Source organism: Schistocerca serialis, chromosome 11, assembly GCF_023864345.2.
Source record: "Schistocerca serialis cubense isolate TAMUIC-IGC-003099 chromosome 11, iqSchSeri2.2, whole genome shotgun sequence".
NCBI lineage: Eukaryota > Metazoa > Arthropoda > Insecta > Orthoptera > Acrididae > Schistocerca > Schistocerca serialis.
This window is the reverse complement of record NC_064648.1, coordinates 105,293,748-105,319,259: the sequence shown is the minus strand read 5'-3', so window position 1 is coordinate 105,319,259 and position 25,512 is coordinate 105,293,748. Positions and strand designations below refer to the sequence as shown.

The window sequence follows — 25,512 nt, the reverse complement described above, 5'->3', positions numbered from 1 at the left end:
GTTTCAACGTTTAATAAAAATTTTTGCAAATTTGGTGGCACATAAATTCTGTTTAGTCTGCTGCGGGAGTGGCTGGTTATATACGTGAACTCGACTGATGTCGCGTGCTGAAGTTCCTATACATCTTTGAGTTGTAGATCACTTACTAACTGTTTTAACTGTGGCTAGTAGTTGAAATTGGGTTGTTGATCTTTCTGGTTTAAGACACAGTTAATATTGTCCAACTAATATAAGAGAACATGGATTTTTCCTCAATAAATAAATTAGTTCATCTTGCAAAAACATCACACCATTCAATTTATGGGAATTTTCTGATGGGACGTAAAGGTTAAGTACGGTCATATCGAAAACTTTTATGCCTACGGCTCTTCCTGATTCTAGTCGTTCGATTTCAGTCACCGGAATGCCTTCCCTTATAAGAATGGCTGTACCGATATTAAAGCTGTGAGGACGGGGCGTGAGTCGTGCTTGGGTGGCTGAGTTGGTAGAGCGCTTGCCTGCGAAAGGCGAATGTCCCGAGTTCGAGTCTCGGTTCGGCACACAGTTTTAATCTGCCAGGAAGTTTGAATATATTCTTTGTTCGACAGAAAAATGAAGGGAACCTCTCATGACGGTAAAGCTTCGCCGAAACATGTATGGGTGAAAAAGAAGAAACTGCGTTTTGTTGAAGGCAGGACGTTTTCAAATAACTTTTATTTACTGGTAGGCTCTCAGGGAATATTTGCGACTGCCAGTACAGGTTTCTGTGTTTCGTGCATCTACGTGTTTCTGTAAACCGACTGATTCCAAATATTACTCACTGGTATGGCAGGTGTAGGATAACTATTATCTGCTTATTTCTTAAGTGCACAGTATTACGTTTACAAACAAGTAAAGGAAGTTTTCAGTTTTCACTGCAGTTTAACTCTCGATTGAGCGCGACTATGCATAAAATGCGCCACCCGCATATGGCATTGTCTTGTCCAATTCTCTGCATAATAAATAAAAAAATGCATTGTTGTTATAAAATTGCCAGCCGTACCTATACCTTCATTATAGCTTCAGCCAGCTCAGTGGTAAGTTGTGTTGTCACACGTCCAAGTGAGCAGCAGAAACGTAAAATAAACAACGCGTGTGCCGTCTTAGAATACAAGGTACACAACGCGCCCAGTCGTGTAAGTGGCGTCCCTTTCACTCTCATCTCGTTACCTTGTGTCGACAAGCGGGCCCTGCCACCCTGTACAGGCCACAACAAAGCTGGCCGACAACGAGGAGGCCGCGTGGCCACTCGACGACGATCCAGGGTTCGACACCGAATCAGGCCAGGAAATTGGCAATGACGCTGAGGAAGAAGAGGAACAGTTTGCCACACGACGTGATCGAGGTTCGGATCCCGAACGGGAACACAATTCAGACGATGGCCGCGAACAGTCGCTCTCCGCTGTTTATATTTTTATTAGGAAAGAGAAAAATGAAAATGGAATCAATTATGCGTTAATGTAGTCATAAAGACAAAAAGAAAGATTATTCTAAAAATATTTCCTGGGTCAGAAAGTGTATCCAGAAAGGTCATAAGTGAAATGGACAGTACTTAGGCCGGAAACGATTGACAAAATATTAAGTATACACTCTTCTGTACTCAGTCTAAGAAAGAAAGTGTACAGTATTCAAGAGAAACGGATGCTAAGATCACTACAGAAGAAGAAATAATGGCATTACTGGGATTGCTTTACCTCTCTGGGATTACGCAAGCCAGCCACACTAATGTTGTCGAACTGTGGAAAGCAGATGGCAGAAATATGGAGATTACGGGAGATGTGATGAGCTATAGAAGACTGCTGTTCCTTTTACGTTGCATCCGTTTTGACGACAAAAGCTCAAGACAAGAAGGGAGAGCAACCGATAAACTTGTTGCAATAAGGCAGTTATTACAATGTGACAAATGGAGGGGTCTACATAGTCGATCAACTGGGAAGAGCGTATTCCATAGCATGGGTCACCAGAAGATGGCCACTGGTCGTATCCTATTCTGTAATCGATATAGCTGGAATAAGAGCTCAAATCATTTTCGACGCAAATGAGGTAAATCCAGAAAAGGAGCATTTTCGTTGAAAGACTTAGCATTTTCCCTTGCGAGGCTTCAGCTAGTCAAAACAGATAAGGTTGCTTCACTTCCTGTCAACGTAGCAACTTTCCTAGAGAAATTCAAAGATCCGTGGGTTGAAACAATTGGGTAGCCTGCCACCAAGAAAAGAGGACGGCGTGTGACATGTGAACGAGAGAAAAAGAAAAAGCACATCCACTACCTTAAGTTGCAGCTCAGACCGCAGCTTTCTTTAGCAAAAGGCATGGGAGAATAGCGCTTACACGTGGAAAGTTTCAAGTGGTTCTCGAAAATGCGTAAGACAGTTAACAATGCATATAGAAAGAAATTTGTGATAAATGACACTGTCCAGCTCGAAGGTTAAGATCTTATCCAGATGTGATTAGGTACATGCGGTGCTTTTGCTTTGAGGTAGTACTTTTGGACGTGCTGATAGCCAGTAAAGGAATATTTTAGTGAAATGGTTTAAAGAATTTACTTCAAAGGCCCAATGAAATCTTTACAAGTTTTCTCCCAGAGCAACTTACGCTGTGCCTACGTGACAGAAGTTGCCTGTCTGTGGCAGTTCTGTCCAGTTGAAGCCGCTGACAAGAGACGCCTTGAGCCCTGTGCTGAGACTGTTAGTGGATTCACGCCATCGGTTTTACCCAGTAGCGTGTGTGGGATACAGGTCACGTGTGTGGACACTGGAGCACTCTGCAATGCAGAACACGGTTGCTTCTCTCTCTCGTGATCCAGACCTCGAGCAGAACAGACGCCTTTCTTGTGAGACGTTCCACGAACGGCCACCAACATCAGTTAATGTGAATCGCCTCCCCTTCCGTTGCCATCTTCAATTGTAGTTTGGCCTCCTAGAATGGCCTAGACCTGGTAACTTTCGTCTCTGGGCGCGCTCCTTGCACAGTGTGCACTGCAATCAAACATTTCCCCTCCTTCCCTGACCATGTTCACTTTGGTACAGACAATTACACCGTCTGTGCAGTGACTGTTAACTATGTCTGCCAGATCATTAATGTCCGACATGTGCAGCAGGAGCCCCGCAGCTGCCCCGCGACACGCCTGCCCGTGACCCTCGTCGTGCTGCCCACACATGGCCGAGCCGTCGCTCCTCGGGCCTGTACCGCCACAGTCCTGGAAGGCGGCCCTCGCGAGCTCACGTGACGAGTGTGGAGAGGGTTCTGACACCATCAGCCGGTCTGAGCACCCTCGTCCCGGTTCGTGAGCAGGTGTAGTGCAATTTTATTCCTTCGAGGATCCATCTTTGATGAAAACTGGGCATCGGTTGCTTCACAGGTTGACAACTGAAAACATGTATATAGAGGCATGTGGACACCCATAAGTCTAGTTTAACGAGGATGAGCAGACAGTTGGCCGTGAGGTCATGGAAGGAATCACCTGGGCATTTGCCTGAAGTAATTTAGGAAGATCACGAAGTAACATAATCAGAACATCTGGTGGGAATTACACAGCCAGCATCATCCTGTATACAAGGTCAGAGTGACAGAAGCAGCGATTTGAAAAGCCCGTAAACTGTTTGTCAAACAAGGATACCTGATCCGTATATTGTGACTTACGCTTCCTACTCTTTGCCCAGATCATTCCAAACAAATGACAGGAACATCATTGTCATCCTCATAATCGTCATATCAGCCTTTTCCCGCATCATGTGGGGTCGGCGTTGCTTTGCTGGATCCTTCTCTTCCATAAACTCCTATCCAGTGCTTCTTCTCTGAGCCATCTTTTCTCCCGTAGGTCTCCTGCTACCTTGTCTTTCCACCTCAGTTTCGGTCTTCCTCTTCTCCTCGAATTTTCGATTTCTAGGTCTTCAACTCTTCTCCCCGTGTAGTACTCCCCTCTTCTAAGCACGTGTAAATACCATCTCAGCCTACTTTTTTGGATCTTCTTCCCTATAGGCTCCACTTTCACTGTTCCCCTGGTGTACACTTTCCTTAGCCTATCCTTTCGTGTCGCCCCACTCATCCACCTTGTCATTCTCATTTCAGCCACTTTCATCTTTTTCTTTTGGACTTTTGTGATTGGGCAAGTTTTTGCACTATACAGCATCGCAGGCCTCACCACAGACTTGTAAAACTTTCCTTTCATTCTGCAGCTAACCTTCTTATTACACAGTACTCAGCTCAGTTCCTTCCAGTTTACCCATAACTATTTATCCTCTGCTGTATTTCGACCTCCAGTCCTCCATTACTTTTCATGTAAGAGCCTAGATATTTAAATGTCTTGATCATCAGTTGTTCTCCTTGCAGGTCAATATATAGATTTTTCGCATCCTTTGTTGGTTTTTCCTCTTTCCGGCATAAATCCAAACTGTTCTTTACATACGTCAGTTTCTAGACGCACCCTGTTCTCAAATATCCTTTCCAAGATCTTCATTATGTGGGACATCACTTTTATCCCTCTATAATTGCCCTTATAGAGAAGCACACTGCTTCTCCACACATGTGGCGTTCTTTCTCCTTTCCAGATCTTCTGCATTAGATCCCAGAGAATATCAGTACCCTGTTCTTGCAGACTTCTCCATGCTTCTATTGCGATTTGGTCAGCTCCTTGGGCCTCCCATTTTTAATTTTCTTCACCATATGTTGGACTTCTTTCCTACTTATACTTTGGGTCATTCTTTCATTTATATCTCCTTACTCAAACTTCTCTCATACATTTTCCTCATTCAATAGCCTTTGAAAGTACTCCCACCACCTATTCAGGATTTTCTGAAGGTCGTATAATACTACACCTGATTTATCCTTTATCAGCCTCACTGATGTTATGTCCTTGGTCGCCTTATCTCTTGCTTTAGCTATCTGTAGGAGTTGCCTGTCGTCCTGTCTTCTTTGCAGCTCTTCATACGCCTCTTCCAAGACAGGAACATGCTTACCAAAATGCCGTGGCTGACATCTTATCATTCCGAGAACGAGGTGCCGGAGAAAAGAAAATGTCAAAACTGAAGCTGTGAATACAAGTCGTGAATCATGTCTCCATAGAATAATTTTATTTGGAACTCTTCCAGATGGTGCTTGCATACAAAAAAAGGGAACTGTGAGTCCTTCTGGATGCAAAGCGATTTTGTTGTTTAGTTATTTATTCCCCAATCTAGTTTCAGCGACAAATGTCGCCATCATTAATGGGTCATGGGGTCTTTGTATCTAAAACATGCAGAGAATAGCATAGTTATAAAATACTGTAAAACATTATTATATGTGTACTGTTTGTTTTATAAATCCTGTTTTCCGTGAGTACTTTCATAGTACCTTATTTATTATACTGTACGGCATGGTTTTAAGATTGTTGTTGGTGTTTGGGGCATATTTTCTGTGTGCCTCTGTTGCCGTTTTTCGCGACATAGGTTATGTGATCTGCAACTGTATGAGCGACTATTACTAAACAAATACAAAAACATTATGTATGTCAGCGTCATACAGTTGGGATTGCCGTAGTGTTGTGGATACAGTTTTGATGTGTACTCGGTTGTTACATAGTTTCTCGTGTACTTACGTTCGCGGCACGGCTTTCAGCTAATTTAACACACAGAAAAACGTAAGTTTCGCACTTCGTTCATAATCCAAAACATTACGCCATCTTGCCATTAGCATGTGTTGCGAGAAATGTATCGCATGTTACAAGGACGCTACGAAAATTTTTGCGGAAGTTCTGACGACTTCTGTTCTTCGTTTATGTCTTTTTGCGTGTGTGTGCATTCTGTTATGTGTAGATCACTTTCGATATTAGTAGAGGTACAGTTTTTGTTCATTGGGTGTCTTGCGAAAGTGGAATGTGTGCTGTCACTTTTTAGGACTCTGTGTACTTCGTTCGGATATTTTTGATTGTTTCTCCTATGTGTTAGGCTTGACAGCAGTTACATGTGAGCTGGTATATTCCAGCATGCTGAATTTTTCTGAGATTCTTTTGTCTGGTCTTAGTCTTTTATGAACTATGATGTTTGTTTAGAATGTTATTGGGATCCCTTGCTTTTTCAAGATGTTTCCAGTTCTATGTGATATTTTATTACTGTATGTCAGTGTGTACCATATGTTTCCGTTTCCTGAAGTGATGTGGTCTGCTCTGTTGTCTGTGTGTTTGGCCAGTTGGTTTTCAAATTCTTTGCTTGTGCTTTTGAGTGGGTGACCACTATTTTAATGTTTCATATTTACCTTGCTGTTGAGCTTGTTTATGGTATCTGTTTTGTAGTCATTTTCAACAGCAATTTGTTTGATTGTAAATGGTTCAAATGGCTCTGAGCACTATGGGACTTAACTGCTGTGGTCATCAGTCCCCTAGAAGTTAGAACTACGTAAACCTAACTAACCTAAGGACATCACACACATCCATGCCCGATGCAGGATTCGAACCTGCGACCGCAGCGGTCGCGTGTTTCCAGACTGTAGTGCCTAGCACCGTTCAGCCACTGCGGCTGGCTGTGTTTGATTATATTTAGTTCCCGTGTGTACCCTTCAGTTTAAGACGTGTTCTGTTTACCCTGTGGAGCATGGGTGCAAAGCTGGCATATTTACTGAATGTATGGTGGTTGGATGAGATATGGGTAGCAGTGGTTGTGGATGTGGGTTTTCTGAAGATGGAAAAATAATGTTGGTGCTTGTTTCTTGTAACTGTAAGATTCAAGAAATTTTGATTCTTGTTTTTTTTTCTCTTTCCTTTGTGAAGTGAGGCTGAGGTAGTACTGTGTTGATGTTACTGTGTAGCTCTTCAACTGTTTTGTGTTTCATCTATAAGACAAATATGTGATCCTGGTATCGGTACCAGTCAATTATTTTGTACTCATCTTGTTTTAAAAAGTTGTTTAATATTGTGTTCTCTATACGATCCAAGAATATGCCTACTAATTTCCCACTCAGGGGATATCCCATGGTTAGCCCCTCTTTTTGCAAACAGAAGTTGTTGCTGAAAGTGAAATAGTTTTGTTCAATGATTAGACTAAGAATGGATGAGATTTCATTTATTTGTCTTTCTGGGAATTTCTTGTACTTTAGCTGTTGTTCTACAGTGTTTATAGTTTCTTCTGTGAGTATGTGTGTGTACATGGATGTAATGTCAGAAGATACAAGTTTTGCTGTTGGGGGGATGTTCTTAATTTTCTCTATTATGTCTTCTGGCGTTTTGAAGCTTCTGTTGTTTGTGTATGTGTATGTTTTCTCTAGGAATGTGTACATGTGTGTCTCTGAAGTCCACCGCTGGCCTGACTAGAATGAGAAGTTTGTGGACCTTTGGGAGGCCTGTTAAGAGTGGAGCTTTAGGATTCCTTTGTATCATTCTTTTTGTCTGGTTCTGTGTGAGGATGCGTGTGATGCTTTTTATTAATGTCTCTGGGTTCCTTTGATAATTTTGTGTTGGATAATCACTTAGGTTGGTCATTTTATTCTATCCCAGAAGGTTTTCTGTTTATACCAACAACAACAGACGAAAATTATTATATACAAAAAGCAATAGTGGAAGGGAAAAACGTAATAAACGAAGAAACAACACTTTTCAACGACACAATCTTCACTGCTCTGAGAGAACTGACGCACGACACACGACAGAAAGCACACACTTGCAAAAGGACCACTCGCCCATCAGACAGAGACACATAAATGAGGAACGAAAGTCGTCAGAACTTGCGCTTAAATTTTCTTCTTGCAACGTGTGATACATTTCTCACGAGACACGCCAGCGGCAAGTTGGCGTAACGTTAAGCATTATGAAAGAAGTGCGACGGTTATGTTTTTCTGTGTATAGAACTAGCTGCAAGCCGTCCAGCGAACATGAGTACACGAGAAACTATGTAACAACCTAGTACACAACAAAACTGTATCCACAACACTACCGTAGTCCCAACTGCATAACGCTGACATACGTAAGTTCACGTTTTCGTATTTGTTTACTAATAGTCGCTCACACAGTTGTAAATGATATGATTTATGTTGAGAAAAACGGCAACAGAAAAACACAGAAAATATGCCCCAAACACCAAAAAGAATCTTAAAACAACGCTGTAATGTATAATAAATAAGCTATTATGAAAGTACCCACAGAACACAATATTTAAAAAACAAACAGTAAATATGTAATAAGGTTTTACACCGTTTTATAGCTGTGCTATTTTCTGCATGTTTTACATTGATGGCGATATTTGTCTCTGAAACTAACATGGGCAATGAATAAATAAATAAATGAACAACAAAAATATTTTGCATCAAGGCGGACCGACAATGCCCACATTGTTGTTCATATCTCGATACTACAGTTGGTGTGAGAAGTGTCCGCAGAAGGAGGAGGACTGGATTTGAGTGCCGGCCTGACACACAGTTTCCGTCTGTCAGCAAGATTCGGGTTTCAGATTAGTGAGAAGTAACGTTATTTCTGTTATCATTACAATTGTCGTAGTTATTTGTCGTTGTCATTGTTAGTTCGAAGACCGGTTTGATGCCGCTCTCCATGCTACACTATCCTGTGCGAGCCCCTCCACTACTGCAGCCTGCATTCATCTGAACCTGTTTGCTGTACTCATCACTCGGTGTCCCTCCACAAGTTTTTCTCCCCACACTACTTCTCCATTACGTAACGGACGATTCGCTGACGTCCCAGGAGGTGTTTCAGTCAAGTTGTGGCATATTTTTTACTGTCTCTAATTCGATTCAGTATCTTCTATTTAATTAAACCATCTAAACGCCTATTCTTCAGCAGTTTGCTCTAGCACTACATCTCACCTCATATTCTCTTCTTGTGTCAGCTGCTTACCATCCATGTTTCACTTCCATACAAGACTACACTCGTGACAAGTACCTTAAGAAATGACTGCCTAAAGGTCAAATTACTCTCTTCCAGAGATGTTTTCCAAGCCCTAGCCAGTCTGTATTTTATGTCCTGTCTACTTCGGCTGCAAACAATTATGTTGCTGCCTGAATAGGACAAATCATCTACTGCTTTAGAGTCTTCCTTCCTAATCTAATTACCCTTTTGAATGTGACAGCTCAACGTTTCATCAATCTTATTAGCTCGCTTAGTAAGATATGGATATGTTGAGATGTTTTTCACTACTTAATACACACATCAAAAAATAGATTGCATCACCTTGGTTCCGAGAGTTCCGGAACCTGTACAGAAAATTGGAATAGATATCAATATAAACATCATTTCCGCACCTTTTTATTGGTCAAGAAAACCACACGTTTCACGTTGTTCCACCATACAGCGAGACCTTCAGAGGTGATGGTCCAGATGCTGTACACACTGGTACCTCTAATACCCAGTAGCACGTTCTCTGGCATTGATACATGCCTGTATTCGTCGTGGCGTGCTATCCACAAGTTCTTCATGGCACTATTGGTCCAGATTGTCTCACTCCTCAACGGCGAATCGGCGTAGATCCCTCAGATTGGTTGGTGGGTCACGTACCGCGCTGCACGGTGTCGTGGTTCCAAAGATGGACTTCACCACGGGCGTCGGGAGTGAAGTTGCGCATTATGCAGCCGATTGCGCACAGTTTCAGTTGTAACAGGACGTCCTGTGGCTGCACGAAAAGCGTTATTCTACATAGTGGCGTTGTTGTAAGGGTTTCTCCGAGCCATAATCCGTAGGTAGCGGTTACCCACTGAAGTAGTAGTAGCCCCTGGGCGGCCTGAGAGAGGCATGTGATTTGCAGTTCCTGTCTCTCTGTATCTCCTCCATGTCCGAACAACATCGCTTTGGTTCACTCCAAGAAGCCTGGACACTTCTGGTCAGAGCCCTTCCTGGCACAAAGTAACAATGCGGACGCGACCGAACCGCGGTATTGACCGTCTAGGCATGGTTGAACTACAGACGACACCAGCCGTGTACCTCCTTCCTGGTGGAACGACTGGAACTGTCGGATCCCTTCCGTCTAATCAGCGCTGCTCATGCACGGTTGTTTACGTCTTTGTGCGGGTTTAGTGACATCTCTGAACAGTCGAAGTTGTTGCTCGCGTGGGATCAGGGCGGTCACCTGCGTCGACGTGGAGATGTCGAGAAGTGGCAGAAAGGAATTTTTGCGTTTCGACATGTCCACGACCACACCACTAGTAAAGTTACATGATCTGTTGGTCTATCAATGTGGACTGTCCAAGTATCTGCAACGAATGGTGAACCACTCGTAGTGATGTGAGGCAGTGGCGTAAAAAGATCCCAGCCGGCAGGGCTGTTGACGAGTGTAACTCCAAGTGACTGGCGATCGGTTTCAGACCAGACGCAAATTGCCAATGCCTGGCAAAGCAACTCCATCTGAACCAGCTGCCTAGCAATCGTTCGGAAGGCGGCTGCACAGACTCGACATTTGGAGTCAGCGGCCGTCGCTCACACAGACACACACAGCTGCGCGTCTTGAGTGGGCCAAACCACACAGAGACGGACAGTGGCTGGGTGGAGGTGCGTCACACGAGTCGCGCGATTTCGCCTCTTCTGAAATTATGGAGGTGGCGATGGGACCGACGGCCTATAGAGGATGCAGTTCAAGCCACTGGTGGTTCCATGGTGTCATAGGGGTGTTACTATCACCGCGACTTGGATTCAGTCACTACGGTCAGTGTGAACCTGAACCAAAACGTTTATTTCAACATTCTCGGTGACGAAGTGTTGCCCTATTCTCTGGACACTTGCGTTGTAGAAGATGACACACACAGTCGTGTTCCCAGGCTGCGTGCATACACTCCCGGTTTCACGAACACTCAGGCGCCCTATAGCACAACGAGGCGACCACTAGACAACCCGGTCTCAGAGCCGCAGACGTTGTCCGGTACTGTCTGGAACAGCGGCTGAGACGTGGCAGCCGACATCCCCACACACTGGTAGCTCTGAGGGGATCTGATCCAGCAGTGGGAGGCCTCGGGCAGATGCTGCGTATCTGAAGAAACTTCCGGAACTCTCTTCCCCGCCGAGTTGACGAAGTCTTCGAGGCTAGAGGCGGTAATAACGTGATGCCATTTCATGATGCTTCAAGAAAAAGTTGGCTTGCATGTGACTGTCTTACTATAAGTTAATGATGTATGGAACGAATGGGAATCATGCACCAGCTAGTTGTACTTCACAAGTTTGTTCGAATCGTTACCTAGTTTTAAACAGATATAAACCTTTCTTCCTTGGAAGAAGTAGTAACGTGTGTAAACTTATTGTGTGAAAAGAGAAAACAGGTCATAAAGCTCAGTCAACACTAAAGTGACTCATATAAATGCTAAGGTATAGCCACATGGCTTAATGAACAGTAAAGCAAGGTAAAAGTGTGAATAAACATCTGACGTGCCACTGGTTGGCTGTACGATTCCTATGGCTTCCATAATTTTACTGTTTGTGACTGCTGCCATGTTAGAGATTTTAATTACGTATATACAGCAAATGTCGTGGAGTATTACTGTAGTCTGGTGGTGCAGGGTGTTGGCTCTATAATTGCTTCTTTCGAAAAGTAATTAATTTAGCCAATTGCAGTGTTTATTGTTCATTTTTGAACTAATTTACAACTAACAACGATATCGAGCTACAGCTGTCGTCATCACAAACGACGCTGTACTTTTATTGATTTTTGATAATACCGTTGGGAAATAGGAATATAAATTCAATTTTAGTAAGGCAAGCAGTCTCGATGAAAAGCTTTTGTTGTTAGTTACCGCTTTCAGTCTTTGACTGTCATCATCAGATAATTTACTGTTTGCTGTAGCGATATGCGGAGACAGCGAGGCACATTCCATTGACTGCTCGGTGGAAAGTGTCAACAGAAGAGGCGACGGCAGAACGTATTAGCGCGCTTCCTCTTTGGGTCTCACAAATGTGCCCTTATTGACAGATAGTTAGTATCGCAAAATAGGAAAAGTAGGTGACAGCATTGAGAATAAATTTAAGGAAATAATTAGTTGTAAGGTTAGTAGTAGTGGCGTCGAGTGGTCTACATACCACGGTACAGAGCAGGAGTCGATACAGTCGTCAGCGATCCGGCAGTTGAGCTCCTCGACGAGTTCGAAGGATTCGCCCCACGTGAGGCGGCGGAGCTGCGCCAGGGCGCCGGCGCACCCCCCTCCCTCCAACGCTCCACCTGCTGGCGGCGGCGGCAGTTCGGAGTCCCTGAGGCGGTCTGCCAGGCGCCGCGCAGCTGACCACCCGGGGGGCGGCTGCTCCAGGCCGCCGCACGTTGCGAACCCCGGTGACCAATCTGCAAAACGTTCTTCAGTCACCTCGAGGTCTGCACTCTGACTCACGAGCTTCCACGGGCTACTCATATGCTCATCAGTACCAGCAGCTACTGAAAGTGAAACACTAAGAGAGCTGCAGCCAACGATAATCGACACGGCGTGAGGTGTGCTGCACACTTTTACAAGCAAAAGGTCAACAAGTCAGCTGACTGTCAGCACGGCGGCCACTGCTGCGGCTCCCCTTCACGAGGAAGCGGCAAGAGCTGCGCCGAGAGTACAACACTGGACACTGTGCCGTCATTCCGTATGAGCCGAGGTTCTGACTGCAGCATCGGTGTGGACGGTCCGTGCATCGAGGCCCTGAGCAGAGCGGAGAATGCCACGTTGCACTCTCGCCCATCTCACGGGGAGTCACTCGGTATACAATACGTAATTGGTTACACTGATCGCAGCTGTTACGTTTCTGAGTCCTTGAGACAGCTCGCTTGCGATATTTTCGACATCCTTTCAACAAAATAATTTAATGTCGCATGTCAGCCATGCTGTTCTGCCCCAGCTTGACAGAGTTAGCACCGCTACCACAGGAACGTGCGATGTACCTGGCTAGGCGCAGACAGTAATATTTAAGTGAAAATCACACTTATCGTTAACTGGTTTGATTGGCGAGATTGGGAATAAGACTTATGGACCCGTGCTCATAGATCTTTGCAGAACGCCAGAGCAAATACAGTTTCACGTTGGTGTCAGAGCTGGCAGTGCGGGGCTGGAGAGGAGACTCCAGGCTGGCCGAGAGGCAACTGGGCTGCACGCGGCAGGGCGCTCCGGACTGGAGCGGCAGCCGGTGGGAGCCTTTCCTGGTGACTTCAGATCTCCAGTCCAGGCTGGGCCGTGAATGACGACCCCAGGCATTCTGTACTCTCATCTCCTGGAGCGCCGCACACTTAGCCTGTCTCATCACAGTCTACCTGCCAAGTACTGCGTCACAGTCAAATAACTCCAGCGAGAAAAGCTGGAATTCCCAATGATGTAATCGGCATACCACTCTCCTCTCGCTTTAATCTCTGGGATCCGCCTCTGAGCTGTATTTTCCTCTTAGCTGTAGGAGTGTTTACCCAGGGTATCTCGTTAGGTAAGTAGCAGAGGCGCTGCCATTCGTTGTTCTGTACACTTCCGAGGCAGTAGTTGCACTTCTGTCCCTTTGTACTTGTGTGGGAACGTTCAGCGCTTATGGAGCAGGGAGAAAACAAATGTAATAGCTAAGTACTCATAAAATGTTGAGATCATTTTAGAAATAATCGAACTTAAATTGTCGACCGATATGCAAGTGCGGTTGACATACGGTTCCTCGCCGCAGATAAAGCAGCAATGAAGGCACTGAGTGGCAGAGAGTGGCTTTGCACTAAAAAGCGCTGATCTGTTCTCACCTGCAAGAAAGTTTACGGCAGAATCTCTGGAGACACAAAAGATATTCTGCCTGCTCATCCCCTCTGACGAGAGCGACTCACGTCTTTTTGAGGAAATGCGTGAAAACACCAGCTATGAGTCAGACTGCAAAATTGAGAAATAAAGAAGAAAGCGTAATGTCTCTGTAAAGAAAGAGCCCACGTGGCTACACACGTCATATCCACTTCGCGAAAGAGAGTCCAGCTGAGGGAACATCGGCGGTGAGGTAATATCGCCAGCAAGCATTCTAAAAGTTTCCTATCTGCCCAGTGAGACTGCTAATTCAGATAACGTGTCTCGCAATCGGTGTGGCTACCGGCCTGTAAACATACAAACAGTCTCTTCTGATGTGACTGTGGGCAGCTGCTACTGTTAACCGAAAAATCGGGATGCCATTGCGGTGTGTCTATTGTAATTAACCACTGTGAACGATCGAGTAATGCACACCTGATATCAATGAACGTAATTGACTCGTACAGAGGGAAGTCCACGCTGCTGGCACAACACGGAGACCTCCGCCTCGTCGTGTCTGAGGGCCGACTGACTCACTTGGCGCTCTCCGTAACCTGCAATGTATTCTCGCGAGAGCCTGTCCCCGTCAACTGTGCAGCGATACTTGAAGCTTCCCGTACTGGAATAATGCCACAGTTACGGCCAATGACTGAGGGACTTTCCCTGACAATCACCGTAACGAAAGGAAACTACTCCTATTGTGATTAAGCGAAACTGTGTTTACGGCCGACTGGCGCACCTCCTCCACGTACTCCCCGACCTGTGTGTCTGGCTGCAGGCAGGCCGGCCTCCCACGCAGCGGGCCACGGCCCCCACCCCCGCACTGGGCGACTCGCGCCACGGGCCGCTCGCGTTCTCCGGCCGTGGGAACACACTCCAGCCACAGCCTGGAACCTCTATAAGTCTGGAAACTCTATAAGCCCCAGAAAACAGCTGGTTGTATGTAATGAAACAATCGTCCTTCGATTCTGCCTCGTATGTTATCATTGTTTCTGCATCTTTAGTTTTTATTGTGTGATATTTTAACTTGTTCAAATAGCAAGTGTATGTCTGAAAGCATTACCCGGGGACTGATGAGGTTCACTTTCTCTTCGGAACCTCCGTGCGGAAGTTGATGATCGTTCCTTCAGCAGAGAGGAGCGAGGGCAATGGTCGCTAGAAATACACTGGCGGAAAAGAAAATCTCAGCACAAAATAAAAATTACTGTAGAGGATTGAGATTGCGGGGGTATATCTCCCTAGGTGACACACCTTATAGCTTAGAAGAGAACTATGAAGTACAAAAGCCGCTGCCTCAGCTCGAAGTAAAGCAAAGGTGGAAAAGCCGAAGTAAGGCATCCTGCAGCTCTTTTAATGTAAATGTTTGTAAAAGTAACATTTGGATTTCCTGGTCAACTCCTACGAATACCCCATTTTATTTTCCGTGTATGCTGTAAGCTACGGGTAAAGACACAAGCCGGACATGCACTTGCATGTCAGATGTGACAGCGTTCGGCGGCCCACATATTGCCCACGATGCTAACACAACACTGGCTGATGATGCCAACAGTGGGCGGGACTGGAGCTATCAAACGATGTCGACAGCACGAGGCTACGGAGCGTGGCTGAACTGCTTAGTCGACGAGTAACTCACGACAGTGCTACAGTGCTAATGGTGTTGATACAAAGCAGAGCAATGGCAACGATAAACGAAGCAAACATTGCGTTATATCTTCACTAACAGTAGCCAAAGTCGAGATTTGATCAGAAAGGAAGTCAAGAAATTTCGTTGAGTGAGAAAGAAGTGGCGGATGAGTCAGCGGAATGCGTGGTGTTGTGCGAACAATGTACAAGAGGAGTGCAGTGATGGCGATACGTGCACGGCACTAGAAAGTTGTACTGAAACAGGTGTGCTGTAGTTCATCGTCGTTGTCGGACAGAGGGCCGCAGCTCCCGTTTCCAGTCAAACGTAGTGAAGGACAGTCGTTGTCCAAGGACTTGGAAAATCGCAGACAGCATAGCAAAAGAACAATTACGAACAAATTTTGAACAAGTCAGCTGAAATATGACCGTTAGTGTGTAAGGAAAACTACTGACATTCAACGGAGGACAAGGCGCACTTATCACAAAAACTGGTGTTTGCGCAGTTCAAGGATGCTCGACATACATTATAGAGATTTAAAGATAAGTAGTAGATGCTTGCATGGCGACAAACAGTGCTACAGAAGTGTGAGACGTGAGATAATGAAATTTCGAAGAAAGTGTCAACTCTACGATGCACAGCAAACTACAGGATCGACCGAAATATTTGTAGATGAGATAAGCAAATTTACCCCGTCGTTGAGTAAGGAACTTGTTTTCAACTGCAGCCAATCGGCATTTGAAGAGGAAACGTACATGAAAGGGACCCTGAAAATTAGAGGTACCAAGACAGATCAGTCAATATCATCTATTATCAATTCGCATTCGTATACAGTTATGCTGACTGATTAACCAGATGGTAAAATGGCTGGAACGCTGTTTATTGCTCTGCGTCCTTTAATTCTTTCTCGTGTGTGTAATTTTGGCAGGGGCCGTAGGGAATATTTACGTCACAGAAGACAAGAGTGGGAGAACAGACGTAAGAGAACTACAGCTATTGTATGATCACTGCTTTTGGCCAATAGCTCGTCAGAAAATAGGTGTTTTTTCTTGATTACTAGGCTGTGCATAGATATCATACTCCTAAAGAACAAGCTACCGCTCCTGGAAAGTGTGTGACATAGCAGTTCGTACCACCTGGAACCACCAGATGAATAGTACCTCCAGATATCTGTCTTTTCAGTGTGTATGAAACATATTATAACACTATCTGCACCAACGCCTTAAAGGACATCCAGTTTTACGATAAGCTCCACGACAGGCTGTTTCGCATTCGGTTGCATGCCATCACTTTCCTTCAGTTCTCGTCACCCTGTTACACCAGTGTCATTTGTATACGTATTCCTTAAGAGTGGATACCTAGCTGAGCGTCCTCATAATAAACATAGTCCTTCACTGTCAGGCAGAAAACGTATAATTTTCAATAACAGCATATGTAAGCCAAGCCGCCTGTGAGTGTTTGATAAGTGGACTGTGCATAACGTCTTATCAATACGTACAGCAGGAAAGAGCACTTACAGGGATGGTGACAGTAGCACCGCTGTAGCACATATTCACCGGCACTGAGCTCGGAGCTTTTGTCCATGTGCCTGCAGACGCACTCCAGCACCGAGTAGGTCCCGTTTGCTGCAAGCAGAGCTGCCACTGTGGCAATTACGCCCGCCGGCTGCATTGTCCGCTGTCGACACTGGGGAGCAAACAGAAGCAGTGCGCGCCGCAGGGAGCGCGCGCTCAATATGACGGCGGGCGCAGCGGAAGTCTGCCGCAGGACGGCCAAACCACGGGAAGCGTGACGCTTCTCATCCGGATGACCGCCGTATTCCTGTCTGCCTGGTGAGAGCTCGCGAAAGTCGTCGAGTAAAACAAAAGTTGTATCTGCCCTTCCCCAAGGAAGTGTTGTAGTCATTGTGCTGTTCCTAATCTATAAAAACAATTTAGGAGGCAATCTGAGCAGCCATTGTTTGCAGATGATGCTGTCTTTTACCATCTAGTAAAGTCATCAGAAGATCAAAGCAATAGCAAAATGATTTATAGAGTGTACCGGTGCAGTGCGTAAAGTGGCACTTGATTCTAAATAATGAAAAGTGTTACGTCATCCACAGGAGAACTAGAAGGAACTCGTTAAATTTCTTTTACTCGATGAGTCACACAAATTGAAAGGGTGCCGTTTAAGCTAAATGCCAAGGTATTACAATTAGGGCCAACTTAAATAGGAACGATCAAATAGAAAATCTTGTAGGGAAACTGTGTTTTGTTTGCAGAACACATAGACAAAGCGACAAGCGCACTAAAGAGACTTTCACTTAGTGATGCTACAAGAACCCTCCGCCACACACCGCCGGGTGTCACGCGGAGTACTGGTGTAGATGCAGATGTACATCTACAACTCCACACAAGTCGCAATATGGTGCATGGTGGAAGTTGCCTTGCACCATCACTAGTCATTTTCTTCCCTGTTACGCTCGTAAATACAGAGAGGGAAAAGCGACTCTCTTTATGCCTCCATCACCATCAGTTATTTGCTATATTAGCAGGTCCCTTGCCTCTCCATTTTCTGCGATCCATTGCCTCCTTCTTACGGCTGCTGCATGTTGTACCGTCCATTACGTCATCCAGTATCTGAAATCTCCTCCTTCCTCGCTTCGTTTTCCCTTCTACATAACCTTCTACACATGTTTTTATCAGTCCGTCATTCTTTATTAATATATGCCCAATCCAATTTCATTTTCTTCTCTTTATTACATCTAGCAACTGTCTTTTCCCTCCCACTCATCTCAATACCTCTTCATTTATTACTCTGTCCATCCAACTTATTCTTTCCATACTCCGCCATGTCCACATCTCAGAAGCCTCCAGCCTTTCTCGGTCTTTATTCCTCAAAACCCATGTTTCACGCCATACAGAAGAGCACTCCATACAAAACAATTGATCTTTTCCTCAGTTCTCTGTCCACACTGCTGCAGAAAACTCTCCTTTTCTTATAAAATGCCTCTTTTACTACTGCTATCCTTGTTTTCATTTCTGTGGTGCACTTCCAGTCGGTGTCTATCCTTCTTCCAAGATACTTAAAATTTAGCACCTGTTCTAATATTTCTCCATTCAGCATAACTTTTATTTCTTTATTTTCTCCTAGTGCCAATACTTTTGTTTTCTTTGTGTTAATTTTCATTCCATAATGGCGTCAATGCTGTCCATTAAATCCTGTAATTGTTTTTCCCCTGTGGCTAGAAGGACCATGTCATCAGCAAACCTCAAACACCCTACTCTTCTTCAATTTCTACTCCTTTGTCATCTAATTTGTATTGGGCAATCATATTTTCCAAGTAGAGATTGAAAACGTTAGGTGATAGACAGCATCCTTGTCTTACTCCTCTTCCTAGTCCGATCCAGTTTGTACTTTCTCCTCTCACTTTAACTGAGGCTTTTTGATTAAGATATAATGAATCTTCTGGTTTTACAGTCCACTCTCTTTTCTCTCATTACAGTCGCCAGCTTGCCCCAAGCCACACTGTCAAATGCCTTTTCTAGATCGGTGAAGCACATTTAGAGGTCTCTTCCTTTTTCAATAAACCTTTCTCCCAAGAGTCGTAGGAGCCCCACTGCATCTCTGGTGTCCGTATTCCGTCTAAAGCCAAACTGCTCCTCGCCAAGATTCTCCTCCATTAATTTTTAAAGTCGGTTATTAATTATTCTTAACATCATTTTGGCTGCATGTGAAATGAGGCTGATTGTCCCGTGCTCACTCCATTTCTTGATTCCTTGTTTTTTTTTCGGTAATGGAATCATTAGTTTTGTCAGAAAGTCCTCAGGCTATTCACCACTGTCACATATTTTATTCATAACCTCAATATTTCCCTTATTTCATCTTGTTTCAAGCATTTTAATATTTCTCCCGGCATTTGTACCTACTGCTTTACCGTTTTTCATTGCACTCATGCCAGACGTCACTTCTTCCATTATGATGGCTGGGCCTTCATTTCTGGTCATCATTTACACTGTTGAGTAATTCAAGTTCCACAGTTTCTGGTTTGCGATCTGTGTCATATAGCTCTTTTAGATATTCTTCCCATCGCTGGAGGACATCGTCACGATCTTTGTACACTACCTCTTCGTCTTTACTCAAAATTTCCATAGTAGCACTTCCTGCTCTGTTTTAATCCCATGTCATAGTCTTTACTCTGTTGTACAGTAAGTCGTATCTTCCCTTCCTGTCCAGTTCTTCGATTGCATTACATTCCTCTTAACCATTTTTTCCTAGCCCGCTCTGTTTCTCTTTGCAGTTCATTATTTAACCTTCGGTACATCTTTCTTGCACCTTCAGTGTTCTTGTTTTTAAATTTTCTTCTCTCCTCCACATTCGAAATCATTTCTTGTGTGACCTATCGTTTCTTTTCCCTTTTCCCTTTTACATATCCTATATTTTGCTGTCCTGCTTTGATGACTTCTTCTTTCAGCATATTCCAGTACTCGTTGACATTATCAGGTGGTTCTTTGTCTCTTAATGTGTTTAGAAACTCAAGTGACAGCATTTCTGTAATTTGTTCTTTGTTGGATCTTATCTTCTCTAGATCCCACTTCTTCGCCATGACTCCACAGACACCCAAATTTCTCTGTTAGTGCTCCTTAAGCGAAATGGACGTTGACGCCAGTGAAATCGTTCTGCAGTCAGCTTCTAATGTCGGTTCTCTAAATTTCCTCTATAATTTTCCTAGAAATAATATCGTGTTCGCTACAGGGGTTCCTATTTTCGTTCACAAACCACCTCCATAACACTAGCATGTTGTTCGATCCTGGAGGTAACAACTCTGGCTGCACAGTTAAATTGCTTCGACGTCTTGCCTTAATAAGACCTTGTGCGGATCCAAAACACTCAAACAGTGCTCAAGAACGGATTGTACTAGTGTCCTATATTCTGTCTTCTACAAATGAACCGTTCTTTCCTAAAATTCTCCAACCCGAAGTCGAGCATTCACCTTCTCCGCTGCACCCTTACATGCTCATTTCATTTCACATTGCTTTGCAACGTCACAACTAAGTATTTCATGGACGTGATTGTCAAGCAGCGCGCTGCTAATTCTGTATTCGAATATTTCTACATTTGGATCTAACTATAATTCATCTTACCAACCAGAAATTTTGCATAAGTCATCTTGTACCATCCTACAGTCACTCAACACTTAGACGTCCCTGTACACTACAGCATCATCAGCTCATCCTGTCTGTCAGATTATGTTCTGCCGCACTCCTGGCGATACCTTTGTCTCTCATGAACACTCGCTGTCGAGTGCAAAGTAAGGGGTTCTGCTATTATGAAATTTGCGTTCCACTCCCATATCTAGAAACCTTTTCTGCGTTCATCCGTTAAGAGACTGCACGAGCGAAATCGCTCCCTCAGGATCTGTCAGTACTTTTCTTCCGGTGTCATATTACAGCAGATACATATCCGTATGTCGCCTTCCCGTCCACTCACCCTTCCCTCCCCACTCCAATCCCCCTACATTCCCCTCCCTGACACTGTTCTCGCCCAATAAAGATCATTTAAGTTCTGTATAAAGTAGTGAAAGGAACATCACAAAGTGCAGTCAGCAGGGGTGGGCCGAAAAACCAAACGTACTCGATAATACCTATGTATTACACCAGGCCAATGAACTCCAGCTGGAAAGCAGCAACAACCCACAGAGTATCTTCCAGATTTATCAGACCTGCAGTCTTTCAACTATTTCACACAGAGATCAAAAGTTCCTCAAGTCGGCAAGTCTCAGTTAAGTTGCAGAAGCGTACTGCTTTTCACCAACACATATACTGTGACTGTTAGTCTATCTAAAAGCGTCAGTGTAGGTCTAGAAATAGAAAACTTTCGACGTGTTTTTGGCATCACAGGACTATCTGTGCAGCATGAGGGAGTATACAAAGAAGTAGATGACAACAAAGTGTGGTGCATTACAATCACCAACTGACTTTAAAATGTATGGGAGGAGGGTTTCAACAGTGCTTATCTACAGGGAAGCTATGACTGAATCAACTTCAGGGGATATGCGCATTTAAATAAAACATTCGAGTGTGGGGAATTTGGATGATTTATACTGCATTTTAGCGACTGCTACAGACAGACTGAGGTACTGGTAGTTGAATGTAAGAGGAGCAGTGTATAAATGCATTTATTCTCGCTGTACCAGGAGAGCCTATTACTATCGAGTTCAGTGAAGTAGAATTCAGGGGTGGTATGTCTACTAATACATATGTTGAGGCACTTGCTGGACAGAATACTGTACAAGCTGAATTTTTTAGACTCATATGAAGCAATGTGTGGGAAAACATTGCTCTACACAATGAGTATAAAACGTACATATGTAAATAGAGAAAATACAGAATATATTGTTCTTCCTGCCTCACTGCGTACCAATCCTCACCATTCAAGTGCATATAAATGTACCATGAGCCAGTGTTTACTCGGAAGTCTCCAGCACTGTGCGCGAGACGGCTCTGTGGCGCTCGTGTCGGCCGGGCAGTGCCGTGGCGAGCTGCCGCCGCGGGCCCCACGTGGCCACTGGCTGGGTGGGGAGCCGCCAGCCCGCCTCCAGAGGAGACCTGCAGAGGCGGGGCCGCAGCCAGCAGCCAGCAGCCAGCTCCCCACCCAGCCAGCCAGCCACGGCCTCCACAGCAGTGCTGGCGCCGCAGCTGGTGAGGGCAGCCAGAGGGGTGGCACGCCACAGACAGTGGCCGGCAGCAGTCAGCCCTTTGATGTTAATGCTGAATTACGTGTAGTTACTCTAACTCAGCGGCAGTGTTTTGCGAAGCTGCTGTGACTGTACATAATTTTTTTAGTTCCTATTGTTTTACCTTGAAGTTTATTTTGTGCTTTGAAGAAAAGACATGTGTAATGCAGCACACTGTAAATAACTAGCCACATCTACAATATTGATTTAAGGAAATACTCCTTTTTCATCATTTAGATCTGGCTAGTCATTTGTAGTGATTAGGTTCTTTTCTATGAAATAACAATGATATTGTTAAGAATCTTTTTTTGTAAAAAAAATGATCGATGTGTATTTTTTAGTATATTCATTTTCTATACCATTTAAGCCAGCCGGTGTGGCCGAGCGGTTCTGGCGCTTCAGTCTGAAACCGCGCGACCGCTGTGGTCGCAGGTTCGAATCCTGCCTCGGGCATGGATGTGTGTCATGTCCTTAGGTTAGTTAGGTTTAGGTAGTTCTAAGTTCTAGGGGACTGACGTCCTCAGATGTTAAGTCCCATAGTGCTCAGAGCGATTTGAACCATTTATACCATTTAATCACATATATAATTTCACATTTAATTCCATATACATTTTTAAATTAATAAACTATCTGCTTTTTCCGTTTAATTATGTGCCATATTTGCATTTAATTCCATGTACAAATTAAAAACTAATAATAAGCACTCTGTTTTCCCAGTCAACCACTTTCTCTTTTCTAATTGGTTTTTGCCTTTACATAATGTGCGTAGGTGAAAAAAGATCCACACATATACACATGCACACATGTAGGCACTGAAGAGTAAAAGAAATTGGTTCATGTGGCACAGACTTGACTAATGTCTGAATTAGTGCTGGAGGGAGCTGACACCATCAATCCTACAGGACTGTCCGTAAATCCGTAAGAGAACCAGAGGGTGGACATCTCTTCTGAACAGCACGTTACAAGGCGTCCAAGATATGCTCAATAATGCTCATGTCTGGGGAGTTTGGTGGCTAGCGGAAGTTTTTAAATTCAAAAGAAAGTTCGTAGAGTCACTCTGTAATAATTCTGGACATGTGGGTTGCCGCATTGCCCCGCTGGAATTGCCCAAATCAGTCGGACATTACAATGGACATGATTGGATGCAGATGATGAAACAGGATGCTTATGTACGTGTCACCTATCAGAATTGTATATAGACATATCAGGAGTCCCATGTCACTGCAACTGAAGACGCTCCACACCATTCCTGAGCCTCCAGCCCCTCGAACGGTCGGTCCCCTGCTGATATGTATTCATGAGGTTGTCTCCATACCCTTAAATAGTCTTGTTTGAGGCACAGGTCAATGTCCTAATGGATTATCAGAGGTAAATTATATAACTTTTGGCGCCAAAGGTAGCTCCATGTTTATGTCTCGTTTATAATCGATCTCTACAAATTGGCCATGGAAAATCGCGGAGGTAGTTGTAATCAAGGAAGTCCGATAAATCTACTTGCTTCCTCGATGTTCTGTAAAAAGCCTTTGAAAAGCTGGTTGGCGCCAGAAGTCGTCTCACCGGCTTCTGAGCGGTACAAACTACTGGCAGCTCGCTTTCCGTGCAGGGAAGGCCACTAAGAATGCCGCAAATGCAGTACAACAACTTGTCTGTGCAGCGGCGTGAAAACACGTAGTTGGCGGCCGAGTGGGTGCCTCAGAGGCTGACGGCAGCTGACGGTGGCGGCCGGCGCTGTCCTCTCAGGCAGTGGGGGCTGAGCGCTCACTGCCGAGGTAGCCGCCACGGCTGCGGCATCGTGCTAAGCGTCCTGGAAAACCGGCACGAGTGACTCCAGCAAAGGCTGCACTTTCTTTCTTTTCAGAGCCTGCATTTGCACAGCCAGGGCCCGCCACCTGATAACTTTCTGCGGACCTCGGTGCTCCACTCAGTGCACTCGGCCCCCGCCTCACCGCGGTGTCTGGCTGCGCAGCTGAGGTCACGGGCAGCGCTGCCCGTGCACTGCCGCGTGGAGGTCTTTTGTCATTTCTTGTGTAACATACAGCTGTAATCACTTCTCGAAATTATAATACAAGAAATTTGCAAATCGAAAATTATATAATTTTTAACTTTTGAGAAGAGAAAAAAAGCGAAGTAGGAATGATTGGTAGTTGTGGCCTCAACAACGCTGCTGAGGAACGCGGTCTCAGATCGTGTCCTCGAGCCCGACCTCCCTGGGCGGCGCCTCCCATTATTAGTTTACCACATGAGATATTTCACGCCTCGAATGTCACGAAGCCAGTCATCTCTCGCATAACTGTTCTCATGTCTAAATGTAGTCCAAGGAAGGACAGAAAAGACGATAGAAAGAAGCGCAGAATGTGGCAAGGTATCCAGAATTATTTACTGTGCAAGGTCAGCTTGATGGTATTACTTACAGTAATTACCATCCACCAATTTACCCATTGCTCACAAGCCACACTGGAGAACGTGGTTCACGTTCTCCAGTTGGACTGATCACACAGCAATACACAAACTTTGCCACAGCCAACAACTCCCACTTGTTCTACAGGGTGTAAATAAACCAAAGAGTGTGGCTGAGGCTAAGGTTCAAAGATGTTGCATTTGGACGGAGTTTATTTTTGGTCAACAGTAGCATTCTAGAAAACTGCGCACTGATGACGCTGAAAATAAAGAGCGTGTCAAAAAGGACATTGTAGCTTTGGAAATACATAAATATATTGAGATAACTTACAGTCGATTGACGTGTTATTTTATAAGAAATTTGAGGTTCTTTACTACAAAATAACACGTCATTTCGTTTCGATGCGAATACCAATTATGATGTGGGACACATCCCACTGGTAGTCAACTTCCCCTTCCCACATTCCTTGCGGAAAATCGGGTGAAAGTTGAGCAACAGCAGCGTAGATTAAATTTTTCAGGTCGGCCGAATTCGTTGCTACGGGAGGAACATACGCACGGTCTTTAATAAAACCACCGAACAGTTATTGCAGAGTTCGTTTCATGGAACCAGAACACACAGCGGGCACGCTCCACACCAGTGAAAGCAGCCATCTTAACTCTGCACAACGCTGGCATTCCTGGTGGTGGAATGGGGCACTGATGGACTGAAGTACATGGAGGTTGTTTGCTGCATAATCATACACCTAACGATTCTATAAGTTATCTCAATACATTTCTATATCATTCTAAAATTGCAAATTCCTTTTTGATTCGCCCTGTACATCTCGATTTGGATTACATTCATTATAATTAAAGTCACATCTATTGGATTACCTGGCACAGAGAGAGTCTTGTAGAAGACTCTCTATAGCTTTAAATGATGAAGTCTTCTAATTCGAAAACTTTACTTGCCGAAATCGCAATTGATCGTACAGTGATGACTAGTTTCGGCAAATTTGAACTGCCATTTTCTAATTATTCTTCCTTAAAACATATTTATTATAACCTAGACGTCTGAGCTTGTAACCCCACACCGTGTATGAGTTGCAAACCATTG

At 44.5% G+C, this 25,512-nt stretch overlaps 1 protein-coding gene across 1 annotated transcript in view; it reads right to left on the bottom strand.

Annotated features, from left to right (window-relative positions):
- LOC126427321 (uncharacterized) overlaps positions 1 to 16,978 on the bottom strand; it is a 97,631-nt gene extending 80,653 nt beyond the window's left edge. Inside the window, exons 1-2 of the mRNA XM_050089629.1 lie at positions 16,819 to 16,978; positions 11,990 to 12,245 (exon numbers count right to left, since the gene is read on the bottom strand). Of these exons, the coding sequence (XP_049945586.1) occupies positions 11,990 to 12,245; positions 16,819 to 16,972 (410 nt within the window). The 5' untranslated portion in view covers positions 16,973 to 16,978. The remainder of the gene's footprint in view (positions 1 to 11,989; positions 12,246 to 16,818) is intronic.
- Positions 16,979 to 25,512: the final 8,534 nt, after the last annotated feature.